The sequence below is a fragment of the Nannospalax galili genome, unplaced genomic scaffold, assembly GCF_000622305.1.
Source record: "Nannospalax galili isolate Female #2095 unplaced genomic scaffold, S.galili_v1.0 scaffold610, whole genome shotgun sequence".
Classification (NCBI taxonomy): Eukaryota; Metazoa; Chordata; class Mammalia; order Rodentia; family Spalacidae; genus Nannospalax; species Nannospalax galili.
This window is the reverse complement of record NW_008329141.1, coordinates 1,356,164-1,370,174: the sequence shown is the minus strand read 5'-3', so window position 1 is coordinate 1,370,174 and position 14,011 is coordinate 1,356,164. Positions and strand designations below refer to the sequence as shown.

The 14,011-nt window shown below is 40.1% G+C and overlaps 1 protein-coding gene across 1 annotated transcript; it reads right to left on the bottom strand.

The window, feature by feature from the left end:
- Positions 1-1,732: 1,732 nt before the first annotated feature.
- Ftcdnl1 (formiminotransferase cyclodeaminase N-terminal like) lies at positions 1,733-9,603 on the bottom strand. The gene is given in 5 exon segments (XM_029563497.1): positions 1,733-1,774; positions 3,552-3,650; positions 3,652-3,698; positions 5,485-5,535; positions 9,486-9,603. Coding segments are annotated over 5 exon segments (357 nt in total).
- Between the last annotated feature and the right edge of the window lie 4,408 nt (positions 9,604-14,011).

The window sequence follows — 14,011 nt, the reverse complement described above, 5'->3', positions numbered from 1 at the left end:
GAATAGAAGAATTTTAATAATAGGGTTTCTAAAAAGAACTGAGAAAATCTGAGTTATGCATGATTAACAGACAAGCATTTCAAGGACTAGAAGGCCTAGTAAGGATCTAGCGTGATGGATGAAGAAATCCATAAAAAGAAGCAATATAAAATTTCAGAACACTAGGAACGAAATGAAGAACTTACAAGTTTCCAGAGAGAAGAGGCAGGTCACATACAAAGGATCAAGAATCATAAACGTGGAACTGGAGAGATGGCTCAGCAGTTAAGAGTACTTACTAGTCTTACAAAGGACCTGAGTTTGGTTCCCAGCACCCACATAACAGCTAACTCCTGTCCTTAACATCAGTTCCAGGAGATCTGACACCCTCTTCTGGCCTCCACGGGCACAAGGCATGTACATGGTAAACTTGTGTACATCTAGGCAAAACACTCACACACATAAAATACAAATAAATAAAATCTTAAGGGAAAAAAAGAGTCATAAAGTCTTCACAAGTATGAATGACAAGGAAATATGAAGTCAATAACTCGATCTCTCATAGTTACTTCTAACCCAAAGTTCTATACCTAGCCAAACTAGCAACGAGGAAAACAGAATAATACCAAGTAATAAAAAAAAGTTAGAAAAGATAATGATCAACTACAACAAAAGGAAAACGGTATGTAGAAAATGTGTAAAAATAATATCCTAAATGAATCAATTGTGAATATTTACATACATATAGTACTATAACCACTAATATTAATTAAAATTTCAACTATATCAACAGAAAGAAGGATCAGAAAGTGTGTGTTTGTACATGTGTGTGTGTGTGTGTGTGTGTTGATAGTGAAGAATGGGGAAGAAAGAAGCTAAGCTTTCATCTTCTGTAGTGAGAAGTTAATAGATAATGCCTAAAACTGAAAAATCAAGATATTATCTGGAACTATATCTCAAATAATAAAGCAAATAAACTTCCTGAAAGTACTGGGAGTTGAGAGAGGGAAACCAATGTATAGGTATGATGGAAGCTGTGGGAAAAGAGGCACTTAATGATTTTTTAATAAACCCTATATAATATGGACTTGCGGCTACATGCATCATTTTGATACAAGGGAAATGCAGACAGAAGGAAGGAGAAAGAAAGAGAAAATGAGACATAACCTAATAAAAATACTGAAAAAGTTGTAAGCTTTAAATAAACACAGACCAGAGGTATACATCTCTCTAGAAGTCTAAATTGTAAGTCCAACAGTCAAATGACAGCAAATAACAGTGCATTCATGCTTTCCCCCAAGTCCCTCTTCCTGCATCATTTCTAAGTGATGACACTATCATACAACTGCTTTGTTCCTCACTCTGCAACTTCCTGCGGAGTCTGCTTGGTCTCCATCGTCTTGAACCACTATCAGCTTCCCTAATGGTCCACCTGTTCCTTTATGTTCTCTCATCTTCTCTCCTTTACCATCCACTGTTTTCTGTTGTCCTCTATCATCTCCATTTTCTATCATACCAGCAAGATAATCTTTCTGAATGGAAGGCCAATCATACCATTTTCTTGCTTTAAACATTGCAATAGTTTCTGCTGCCTTTAAGGTAAGACTGGAATTCCACAACCATGTAAAAGTTCATAATCTCACCTCTGACGACCTCTTGAGACTCATTTCTTGAGTTTCCTGGGGATGCTTTTTCCATCCTAGTCAATGGTTAAGTTCTGTAGGCTAAACTGAAGCATTTTTAGATCCTTGCTTTACATCTGCTTGATTTCCCCCTTATTGCAGAAGTTCTCCAACTAAAATTATATGCATACAAAAAGAACATTCATAAAAACTTACAAATAACACTGAAAACATTTATAAACCAATTTTGGATCCACTTTAAGAACCCCTTTCTTAAGATATAAGCTTGAAGATAGTATGGAGTTTTGCATACAAAGCACTCGTTAATGACAAGTGTCAATATTAACTATTTTTTATGTCACTAGGACATCCTACATTCCACTTCATCCCAAGGAAAGTTAACTGGATTATCTGAAAGTTGGTTTCCCTGGAAAGGGGTGACTAGTGGAAAAACATCCCTTTACTGTTCTGAAAACAGTGGAATTCTAGAATATGAATACTTCTGCCTCATAAGAATGCCTGAGCATGCTGTTACCCAAAAAAGTCTTGAAAATTTTTGGATGATATTAGATGAACAGCTGTGTAGAAGGGGAATGTAAAAATAAAAACTGCATGTTGGAGCATCAGAATAGTAACCATGTACAGTATATGACTGTTTTTAATCAGATGAAGATTGAAGCTATTACATTTCAAATCAAATGTTATAAATTAGTTCAAGAATGCAGCTGAGCTCTCATTTAATTAGAAATGTCCATGTTTAAATCATGAGGCATAGTAGCTGCCAATGAAGCAAAGGGCAAGGGAAGGAGGAAGGCTGCATCCAGACCTGCTGGTTCTCAACTGTCTCCTACACAGGAGGACCTCTGGGGCAGACGAGTCCTGATGTCAGGAAGAACTTTGTGTACTAGCCAATTTCAGAGTTAATGTGATTGTTGATAATTGTTTTGAAGACGATTAAAATCACTATTACATCTGGACAATTCTGAACCTGTTTTTGTGTGAAACCCTCAGTGCTGAAGGTTAACTCTTTCTTGGATCAAAAGTAAAGCAAACTTGGGGCTTAAATTTCCTTGGGAAATAAGCCCTTAGCTGTCAGGTCACATTAAAATGCAGCACAATCAGCAAGGTGAGTCCTTTGGAAACAAGTCTCGTTTCCTATTTCTGGTGTTTGGTGTAGCTCGGCTAAATTCCAAATTGACATTCCAAATGTTAGACAATTCACTATTAAAGAAAATTGAGGCAACATCATAGAAGGATTTTAGAGGTCATATGGAGAAGAAGACAATTATCCTTTAGGAGGCCTTTTCCCCAAATGTTATGAGCCTCTGCATTTTGTAATTAACCACGATGCAGCTAGACAGTTCAGGCAAAAGGTCTTTCTTTTCTCCCTATTTGCCTCATTCTAAAACACCTCAAGTGACGTAGCTCAAATTTTCCAAATTAAATTTACCCCTGAGGTTGAAATCCTGCATGTGACAGATCTGCATTACAGAAAACCTTAGTCTGTTGCATAGGGAAAAAGAAAAAGAAAAAAGTCAGAGGAAAGGGGGTAGGAGTTAACATTAAAGTGGTTTTTCAACCTCATCATTACCTCTACTCAGGAAAATGAGATACAGATGGGCAAAGCATGCCCTCAGTCTGCCAGGAAGAGTTCAAGGAGCTCATTAGAAACTACGGTGTTTCCTCTCCATCTCTTGTGAATTTGTAAGGGTCAAAGTTATAAGTGATAATTTTTTCATCTCCCTGAACATTTAGTGCTCTTAATACCATGGGCAGAAGGGTGAATCCCAGAGACACAGTGTGCTACTGCAAACTCCAAACACTGTTGTTGAAACAGTTCCTCAAGATCAGCTTTGCCAGGGTGCTGACCAGTGATTAGATTGTCGCAGGCTGGTCACGTTTGTAAAAACAGTATCCACTGAGGAATAAGAAACCTGAACTTTCTCTTACCTTTCCTGGCCACTCTTCCACTCTAACACCAGAGAGAGGATAAGTAGGGGTAAGGTTCACTGCTCCCAGGCAAACGTGAACGCCCTCTCTAATCTCTGTTATCCATAGCCTGGATAACTTCCAAATAGGCAGCTGGAACAATGCTGCCTAAAAATGTGAAATTGTAAAAAAACACATTTTCACCCTTATCTAAAGAAGGCATGGTTTTGTTGTCAAATGAGTTCTTTTCTTTTGTGATCTGAACAGGTTATCATTTTTTCATACAGAATAAAGAAGACTCAACATTTTCCTCAGCCCAGTTCACAACAGTCAGAAGTTCCTACTTCTTCCAACATGTTCCTCCCCCAAATGGCAGAACCATGCAATGTTTATTGGTCTTAACCAATTTTGTTATTTTTTTACAGTTGATTAATTTTTTCCAATGCTCTCCAATTAATCTCACAAAATGGTTATTTCCAAAATGATTTGAGTAATTACATTAAAATATTTTAAAAATCCTTAAATTTTTTAAAGTGGAAAATTTTTAGTTTTGTTCTTGCATAGTAATCAGATTTTTTTTACAGAAGACCTATATGTAAGTACATGTTACAGACCCCTTAAATTTTGCACCATTACTCCACTAACAGCATAGTATGACCTAAGTTCAATTCCCAGCACCCTTATCAGGCAATTCATAACCAACTGTAATTCCAGCTCCAGGGAATCCAGTACCCTCTTCTGGCCGCTGTGGCATGTGCACACATGTGGTTCATATATACTCATGTCGGCACACATATACACATGAATAAATGATAACTAAAATTTTTAAAGATGTATGTGTTCAGAAAAATGGTGAGATGTGATTTAGGGGTAGACACCACTGAATGGGAGGTAGATTTACACAGTATTTACACAGATTTACACAGTATCTGATTACTTAAAGAACATTCTGGTCTACCTGAAGCCTACCTTTCCCAAGAAAACTTATGCAAAGACAGGAACTAAACTCTGACTCAGCTTATCAATAAGCCACTATTGTAGTGACTGATCTGCTGTTTTATTGACTGAAAATTTCACACGTGTATACAATGTATCTTGATCATATCCACCCCTACTCCTTCTCTCCAATTCCTCCCCGGCCCCTTAATACATCTTCCTCGCAAGTTCATGTCCTCCTTTTAAAGTTATTAATTATTTCTAACTCACTCGGACAAACTAGTGCTATGCATATGTGAATTGGTATAGGGTTGTCCACTGGCACATGGGCAGTAGTCACACCTCAAAGAAAACTGACTCTTCCTCCCCTGACAGCCATCAACCAATAGCTTCTCAGTTCCCACTCCATGCTGGAAAATTTAATTGGCTTGATCTTGTGCAGTTCTTGTTCAGATAACCACAGCTGCTGTGATTTCATGTGTGTAAAAGTCATGAAAATCTCAGTGTCAGGCATGGGTTACCCTTCTCTATAAGTTGCTAGTCTGGTCAGGGAGGCACCCAAGCCAATACAGGCTAGTGCTTTTCTCTTGCTTATCTATCATGACTAGATGGTAAAACCTTACTGCTGAAGAAACCACAGAATTTGGTTGCGGGACATAAAGAAATCAATCTTGAACTGACCAGAAAACTCTCTCCTTGCTGGCTATCTTTCACAGTACTGGAAGGTGTTATGTGGGCTTCTGGGGGAGAAAAGACATGAATGGTCTGACCCAGCAATGGCCCTTGCAAGCTACAATACCGACCTATCAGGAAAGATGTTCCCACTGGTGAAATAAGTGAGACAACTCTTTATGAGGGTAACTAGCCACTCTCTTGATTGGATTTGTGGACTTAAGGCCTGATCGCCAAGAGAGAATTCGTGCCTGCTACTGTAAACATGGTCAAAGCCCATAACTAGGGAAGCCATAGGTCAAAGGGGAGAAACTATTGATGTTGTTTTGCTGAATGGTCATGTTTTATTCTTGATTAGAAAACATATTGAATACTACTACTTCACAATGCTTTTCCCCTGTAAAGAAAATAGCACAGTGGTAAGACCCAATTGCTGAAGACATCACATACTTTGGGACAAGGATGTAGAGAATTCAAACTGGTACTAACCAGGAAGCTTCCTCCCTGCCAACTAGCTTTCATAGTACCTGAAGGTGCTATGCAAGCTGCTATGGGGAGAAAAGTCATCAACAGTCTTACCCAGCTCTGAACTCTATAAGCTACAATACTGACTGATCTGGCAAGATATGTCCATAGGTGCAAGAGTGGCACAATTGTTATGTGGGTAACCAATCATTTTATGATTGGATTTAAGGCCTGCTCCACAGGAGGAAACCTATGCTTGGTATTGTAACTCTAACCAAGAACACATGGCTAGGGAGCTCATAGGACCCAAAGGTGAACCTACCATTACTGTACTAAGTGGACACAGTATCAAACTGCTCTCTACATAATGTATCTCTACACTCACATTAGTGAAGTCCTCAGACCTCATCAGAGAAGTTCCTGTGTGCACTAGACAGTGGTCAACACAGAAACTCACAGCTGGCCAAAGTAGAGAATACATGTCTGTGAAATCCACAGCCACAAATGGGATATCTATATAACAGGCCCCACCTCCTCTAAGGCTCAAGGACTATAGCATAAGAGGAGACAGAAAGATTGTAAGAGACAGAGGTCTTGAAAGACTGGACTGAAACTGTGTCTTCTGGACATGACAGGACCACTGCACTCATGAACTCACAAGCTTTGGTTGCCTACCCAAGACCTGCACAAGATCAGGCCAGCCAACATTTCTGTGTGGCTCACAGCCTCTCTCCCTAACTCAGGAACTATTGACAAGTAATGGCTGTTAGGGTAGGGACAGTCAATTTCAGTTTTCTTTAAAGTGTGACCCCTGATAGGTCAACCGGATGGCCCTACATTTAAACTGGAGGGTTTGAATAAAAAGAGGCTACAAAATTGGGAGGGGGTAAGGAGGTAGGGGTGGATCTGGGAGGAGTAAAAGGGAGAAGTGGGAGATAACATGATCAAAATACATGGTATACATGTATTAAATTCCCAAAGAATAGAAATATATTTTAAAATAAGAAAACCACACAATAAAACTTTTTTGTACTGAAATCTTAATATTTAATTTCTTCTCATATAATCAAATTTAATTTTATAGAAAAATTCTATAAAGTGTGAACTTTGAAGGTGACACTGACTAATCATGAAGTTCATAAGCAGTAATGCCCACTTCTTATAGCAGACATATAAACATAGATCTGATATAGGTATAGATTTAGATATATAGAAATCGACAGCCAGATAGATGGCTCAGTTCAGATACAAGCATTGGATATCTATGAGACCTTCTCGGAGACTTGCTTTTGAACCTGCCAAAGTTCACTTAACTCAGTCTAAGATGTGAGCCCTTTGTTCAATGGTAAATTGCATCACTCTAAGCTGAGTGTAATGGTACGGCATTGTAATGTCAGAATTTGGGAGGCTCAAGCAGGAAAGTCAAGGCCAAATTGGCCTACATAGTGAGATCCTGTCTCAAAAACATAAATCCAAAACAACAATCAAAACTGTATTATCCACATTTTGTGCTTTAACAATCTCATCTCCTTGGCTTTGTCAATATTTCCTCAAAAAACTAGAAATCAAACTGCCCTGAGCAATGTCTGAAATGCAGAGGAACCAGGAAAAGGCAGTTAGTGCCTAGCACAGCGAGAGGGTTTTAGTATGTATGCACCTGTCCATTGAGACTGTTCTGACTACACCATCTCCTCTTGGGGGGCCACGAACAGCCTTTGGATACTAACTACTTCCAGCCTTGGTAACTTATGACTCACCCAAATGTGTAACCTGGGGGAGAAAGCTGCCATACCCTAGTGTGGCAGTCATACACAAACCCAAAGTTATTTTGAGTTTACAGGCCTCCTTAAAAGTACCCCTTAAGCCTACAAAAGCAAATTCAAAGTGAAAGGCAAAAGTTTTCAGACCGTAATTAAAGCTTTAGTTATGCTGTTATCCCTCTGTCCCTGGCAACTTAACAACTAATCTTTTCAGAGCAAAGGAAAAAGACGTTACACCCAGTGACTACAGAGCTCACAGCAGCCCTGCGCTATTAATGTTACTAGTGTAAGAAGATAAAAATCCCGTCACTTACACAGTCAAATGAGCATCCACAGGCCTGCACTCATGTAGGTCTAAAATTTATAACTCAGCTTCCTGTACTAAAGACCTATTAGGCCATTCAAATGTGCCTACTTTGCTTAATTAGAAAAAATAAGATTTATATAGCTTTATTCCACCCACTTAAACATAAATTCCTTTAAATTATTTGTGAAGGAGGTCCACTATCTTAACTAGCGCTGCCCTCCCTACACATTTAAATAAACTATACAGGAGGGAACGAGAAGAAGGGAATGCAATCTCCTATGTGATCTAGTTTTTTCAACACATTCTAGCTCCTGGAAGAAAAGAGATAGGATCTTTTTCTTTCTTTTTTTTTTTTTTTTAATCCTAAATCTTCTTCTGAAAAGCTTTTATTCTCGGTTTCAAATGATTCAAGGAACTAAATGCCCAAAGAATGAAACACTCTCTCCTGCAATTACTTAAGCATGCATACAGGGGAAAAAAAAAAAAAAGTGAGTGCTGGCGGGTGGAGCTGTCAGTCTGAATCTCAGCAGAAGTAAATTGTTTGGTATTTGTAATGGAGCATAATAGGTATAATTCCATTTGAGCGCCTGCCACTAATAAGCTGATAAAGACTGTGAGTTGAGACCCAGGAATCCATCAGTGGTTCTCTTCCATAAACATCTCAGCACATTCATTCAATCACAGACACAGGTAACCCAGCTCCATTAGATGTACTGTTTCTGATAATGGGAGCCCAAGCTGGCTCTTCCTACAAGGCATGTGCAAAAGAATCAGCTGTACACTGACTCCAAAAGGTTTCTTTTTTTTTTTTTTTTTTAAATCAGCAATTACCAGGAATTTTCACAGACATTTCAAAGTTGCAAGACAGTAACTTAAATACACCTCTAGTTTTTTTTTTTTGGGGGGGGGGGGACAGCGGGAAACACCTTTCTCATGAACATCACATTAAAAATGACAATCAGAAATTAAAATATATTTAAGGCTGAAAACCTAATACTATTGGCAAAAAAAAACTGCTGACTTATATCAAAGCATTTCTATTTAAATTATTATAATAGCAAAGCTTTCCTCCTTCAATGATTCTAAGTCTATAAATGCCCTATGTTTTGTGTATGTGTTTGATCCTAAGAGTGAATGCTATTTAAACCATGTGTCATTGCAGGAACATTTTGTGGAGGTTGACAAAAGCCTAGTAGCGTCTCTCAGTAATGTTGGCCAAGGGAGAAAGGAGGCTTGAGTTCCAGTCTTCTTTCCTGAATTACTGGGTGACCTCATGCACATCACTTAAATGTAATTGCCTAACAGTCTTTTATAGCGAGAAAACGCAGTCACAATGATAATACTGTAACGATAGCATGGGCTGTGCTGGCAGGAGTGCTTTGAAAACTGGCTGGCATTTGGCAAGCTCATTTCTCATTTAACTTGCTGAATAAAAAGTATAATGTATTATTATGCTTAATTCTATTAATGATCAAATAATTGTTCCATGAGGGAAACAATAAGCTTTTAGGTAAATACATCCTCCCTTGGAGTCTGTCAATATCCTGAACAATCTGCATCTCAGAGATTCACTTGCAGGCCAAAGAGTAGAGTTGCACAATTGGGCTTAATGCTGGCATTTGAGAAGACCATGTGCGCACACCAGAGTAAGAGGTCTCAGTATGACTTACTGCAGAGGAAGCTGTAACAGTTCAAGACAAGGGTGGGGGTGGCTGAGCAGGAAGAAAGTACTTTCTAGATGTAGTGTGTGGAGTATGAAAATCGCCATATTATCAAAACCCTGCAATGTTTGCTGCAACTGTCTGTTGTTCCTACTGTTTTATTTTCCAAGAAGAGCTGCTTTTGCTGTGCTTACAGTGATGTATTTTCTCCTGGCTTCTGAAATATTTAGTGAGCAGGCAGCCAAACAGAGCCCAAGTCTGTTGGAAGACATAACTTTTCTGGAATTAAAGACAAATTATTCATCATTGCAGTCTCTGTAGTTCATTGTTGTGTTGGTGTTCGTTAACTCTAAAAATCATAACTTTCTGGAAACTAGAGCAACATAGTATGTACCTTCACTGTACCATCCTAGAGAGCATCTATAGAAGTCCTCAGGTTGATTCAAATAGTATACCATGCATAAGTGGTCATGTACACATGGACATACAAATGCATTAACAACACTGCAAAATACCTAGCAAATTACTCAGTCTGGACCATCTCAGAAGAGAAACTTCCTCATTAAAGTATGCTTGAGTACAGCCTTCCTCAGCTTATCACTATTTTCTGACCTGTGCTATTTAACACATAGGCAGGATCCTTTTGTCAAATTACATTCTCTGGGATAATGCAGAAAAAGACATTGAGGAAAGCTATTTAATATGTTGATTTTTATTAAAAAAAAAAAAAACTTGTGACAGAAGAAACCTCTATAGGTCAATGGACATTGCAATTGTACAAAGAGATCCAGGTGGGTCCTTTAAATGACAACCATTTGATTGAGTAAGTTCCTCTTTGTACTCTGATCTCCAAAGTTCCTAAATCAGTTAAAAATCTTTTCACAAGGCTGTTCCTTGAACTGAAAGACACATATTCTCATATATGTTACTCAATAATGCCAAAAATGTGACTGATTCTTTTGTCACATACTGATTACACAGGTTTTGAAGGTTGCATTGATTCTTTTTAGAACTCCAGAATGACATTTGGCAACCCATCTTTCCATGCCTCAAATGATATCATAATCTAAAAGGATTAAAATATCTCAAAAATATAAGAAAATAATTCAAGATCGGGCCATCATAAGGTTGGCCTCTTTTAAATATCACAACTAAAAATGAATGTGGCCTTCATGAATTCATTCCAGAAACATTTGATGATGGTCGTTTTGTGTCCAGAAAAGTTCTCCATGTGAGGAACACTGCAGTAAACCAGTTCAACTCTGAAACAAACTTGAAGCGGGAATGTACACTAAGGTGGCTCTAGTAAGACCGAGGGAGCGCTCCATGAGCAAATCTGTCTTCCTTTGTGGGCTTCAATGAGTGCCAGGCTTCGCAGCTTCTTCAGGTTTGCAGGAAGTTTTCCATGGACTCATCATTGAAATTTCATAAAAATAGGAACACTGGGTTTTTCTAGACATTAATAACGTAGTAATAAAGCAACTCAGACCCCTCTCTTTCCTATATAAATAAAAGCACACGCAAAAGAATCGCTTTACCCAAGGGGCGTGGGCGTCTTCTGGTTTTCATTTGTTTTCAGTGTGTTTATGTAGCTTAATTGTCTCATCAGGCACTTTCCCAACATAATTATGCTTTTTAACAAATGGTGTTTATGGCAACCCCTAACAGTGCAAAAGAAAGGATTAGTTTCATCCTCTCGTTCCACATTTTGATTCCCCGTGGACAGTTAAATCACACAAAGATGGTGTTAGAAAAATCTACCTTCACAGCAAAAGCTGACATGGGCGCCAATACTAGACGTCGGGACAGCAGTTGCTCCTGGAAGGTGCCCTAAAGCAAGGGCCCACCCAACTTGGTTTTGACGAGGAAGATCTCAGCCTGTCCACCGGTCGAATCACCGTCGGATGACCGGTGAGAGACCCCCAAACCTGGGCCCTGGTGGAGCTAGCAGGTCAGAGCAACATGATTCAGTCGCACTCTTCCTCGAGTCACCTGCGGCCTGGAAGCGGCGATGCGCTCCGGGACCGGCGCTCGCGGGGCCTCTGCGCTGCTGCGCAACGTCCGGGGTGGCGAGGCGGGAGTCACCTGAGGGAGTGCTCGGCCGGCTAAGGGAGCGCGGCGGCGCGGGGGTGGGGTGGGAGGCACAGGCCGGGCCACCGGGCTCCGGCCGCCTGAGGAGACTAGTCTCCCTGCGCCCACGTCTGCGTGCCCCAAAAGCCCGGCTCCGCCTCCCGGGTTCTCGCCACGCGTGCCCGGCGCCAGTCTCCTTCCTTTCCCCTGCCTCCTGCGCTCTCCTCCACCAGCTCTCCGCGCCTCTCCAACATATGCATGGTTTTTATAGGGTCTGACTATTTCATGATGGGGTCTTTATCCATTGGTGGTGCACCAGCAGGGGGCTCTGCCCAGGAGTGCCAAGAACTGGTTCTACCCGGGGCAAAAGCAATATTTGCACATCCTCATTTAGTCAATTTACAGTGAACATGGATGAGGCTTAAGCAGACCCTCCCTTCCCCAGGCCAGTCAACCTTGAGAACACATATCTTTTGCAAAAAGCATAAAACAAAACAAAACAGCAACAACCAAAAATCAAGACTTGTTTTTGGCTGTTGTTGGGCCTTTCCTTTTTTTTTTTTCTTTTTAACTTAAGGATTAAATGTCACCATTTTGATCGAATTTCGCTCCTTTAAATGAAATAATCACTAAATAACTACTTTGGCAGAATAAATTAATTTTAAAATCTATTTTTTAAATTTTCTAATTATATTTTTTAAGCACAGTTTAGAGGAAATTAACATTTATGTGGACATTTGGTTTCTAGCCTAATGTGGCATAAAAATAAGTAACATAATGAGTGTGAAAAAAAATCAGGTTCATGACGCTTCTCACATCATCATTGTACTTAGATGTCACAACAGTATTATGTGCGATTATGTCAGATCCAGCCTTCTCCATCTCGGGAGTGTTGGCAGGTAGGAGGGCTGTTGGCAAGAGGAGGGGTGTTAACCTCAGGATCCTGGATCCATTCCAAGGCTGGTAATTACATTCTGCCAGCCAAAATTCATCCCATAATTTTAATTGGATAAATCCTTTCTGGCCTAAGTTACTGCTATGCCTGTCAAACTGTTGCCACATTTCACCCCAGAGGTGTCTGTGTTGTAGTTGCAAGAATCAGTCTCTTTGAGGTTGGCTTATAAGTTTAAATCCCCAAAGTGTTCTGGGATCCTATGGAATTAAATATATACTTAGGTGTTTTTAACAATGAATCTGATAGAAGTAACACTGGATAGAGGACAGCTGAAACTCCCAAACTTCTGTTCCAGCCGCTGCTCAGATAGTATAGAAATGCATGAATAGATGTATACCTACTTAATGCTTAAAGATCAATACTTATCTAACCTCAGCAGAATTCATCAGATAATTTTATTGCTTTTAAGCCAAATTTTTGTCCCTTCCCTCTCAGAGCCTTTATTGCCTGTAGCTTTAGTTTCTATTTTCCCCAAAGTCTTTCAATGTCCAAAGGTTCCTTCCATATTAGGATAAAGAACTGGAGGCGTTGGATTTCCCTTCACAAGCAATCAAAGGATGATAATCAGTTGACGTTTAAAGAAGACAGTATGTTAGCATTCCCTGGGCTTTCTCCCTTACCTCCAGAAGACACAGTGTGACACCTAAGGTTGGCATGGCTACAGCAACTGCCCAGAAGAAGGCTGCTTCTTGTGTCTTCTAATTCTCTGTACCTCTCTCTTACAGGAAGAACCACTAGGACACTAAGCAAAATAACACTCTAGAAGTACCCCTTTTCCATGAAACTCACCCCAAACACAAAACAGAAAAGCAAGGTCCCGCGTTCTTTGGGGAGCTCAGGGTCTGCTCTGCCTGCACCCGTATCACCGTGGAAAATACTAGCACATCCTTGAGAAGCTTAGCAGTAAGAGTGAAAGCACTAGTGTGTTCCCATGGGGAGTGAAAAGGTGCCACTGGTGTTAGTTCAGCTCTACCACTGGTACTCCTGCCCGTTTTCTTATTTACAGGAGCCATGTGGTTCTTTTATAATGTGTGCGTGTCACATCTCTGAGTTTTTTCTTCCTTAGCATTCTTTGGGGGGATACTTCATACTTTTTGAATTAATAAATAATTCTGGGCCTTGGTACTTTTGCTTATGATTTGTGTCCAGAAACACATCAGCACTGGATAGAGGCCATCTGAAACTCCCAAGCTTCCCTTCCATCAGCTGCTCTTTCCTCCCTGCTTCTGCTAGACTGTAAGATGAAGAGGGAGGGTGCTCTGTTCTCTCTTCTCACTTTTACACTGGGATGGCTTAGGTCGCCTTTCTAGGCCATGTGAGCTGAAGAGGATAATGGGGAGAGATGCTGTGCTGTGGCTTCATAGAGCCACCTGAGCCCAGAGCCAAGAAGCTGGTTGATCAGGGGCAGGCCTAGAGTAAAGTGAGTGAAGCATTCACCCTGCCCCGGGGAACAGACTTTGAGTAGGTGCCAAAACTGATGATGCAGTATTTTTAAAAATCAAAATGAATGAAAAATAAGAAATCTGTGTTGAACAAAATATCAAAAATTTAAAGGTTCTTACCCATCCTTGTCCCTGGACTCAGCCCAACTGTGATCCCAGCCTGGTTGCATTCCCTCTTTACCCACCTATGTCAAACTGAGAGGAAATCACATT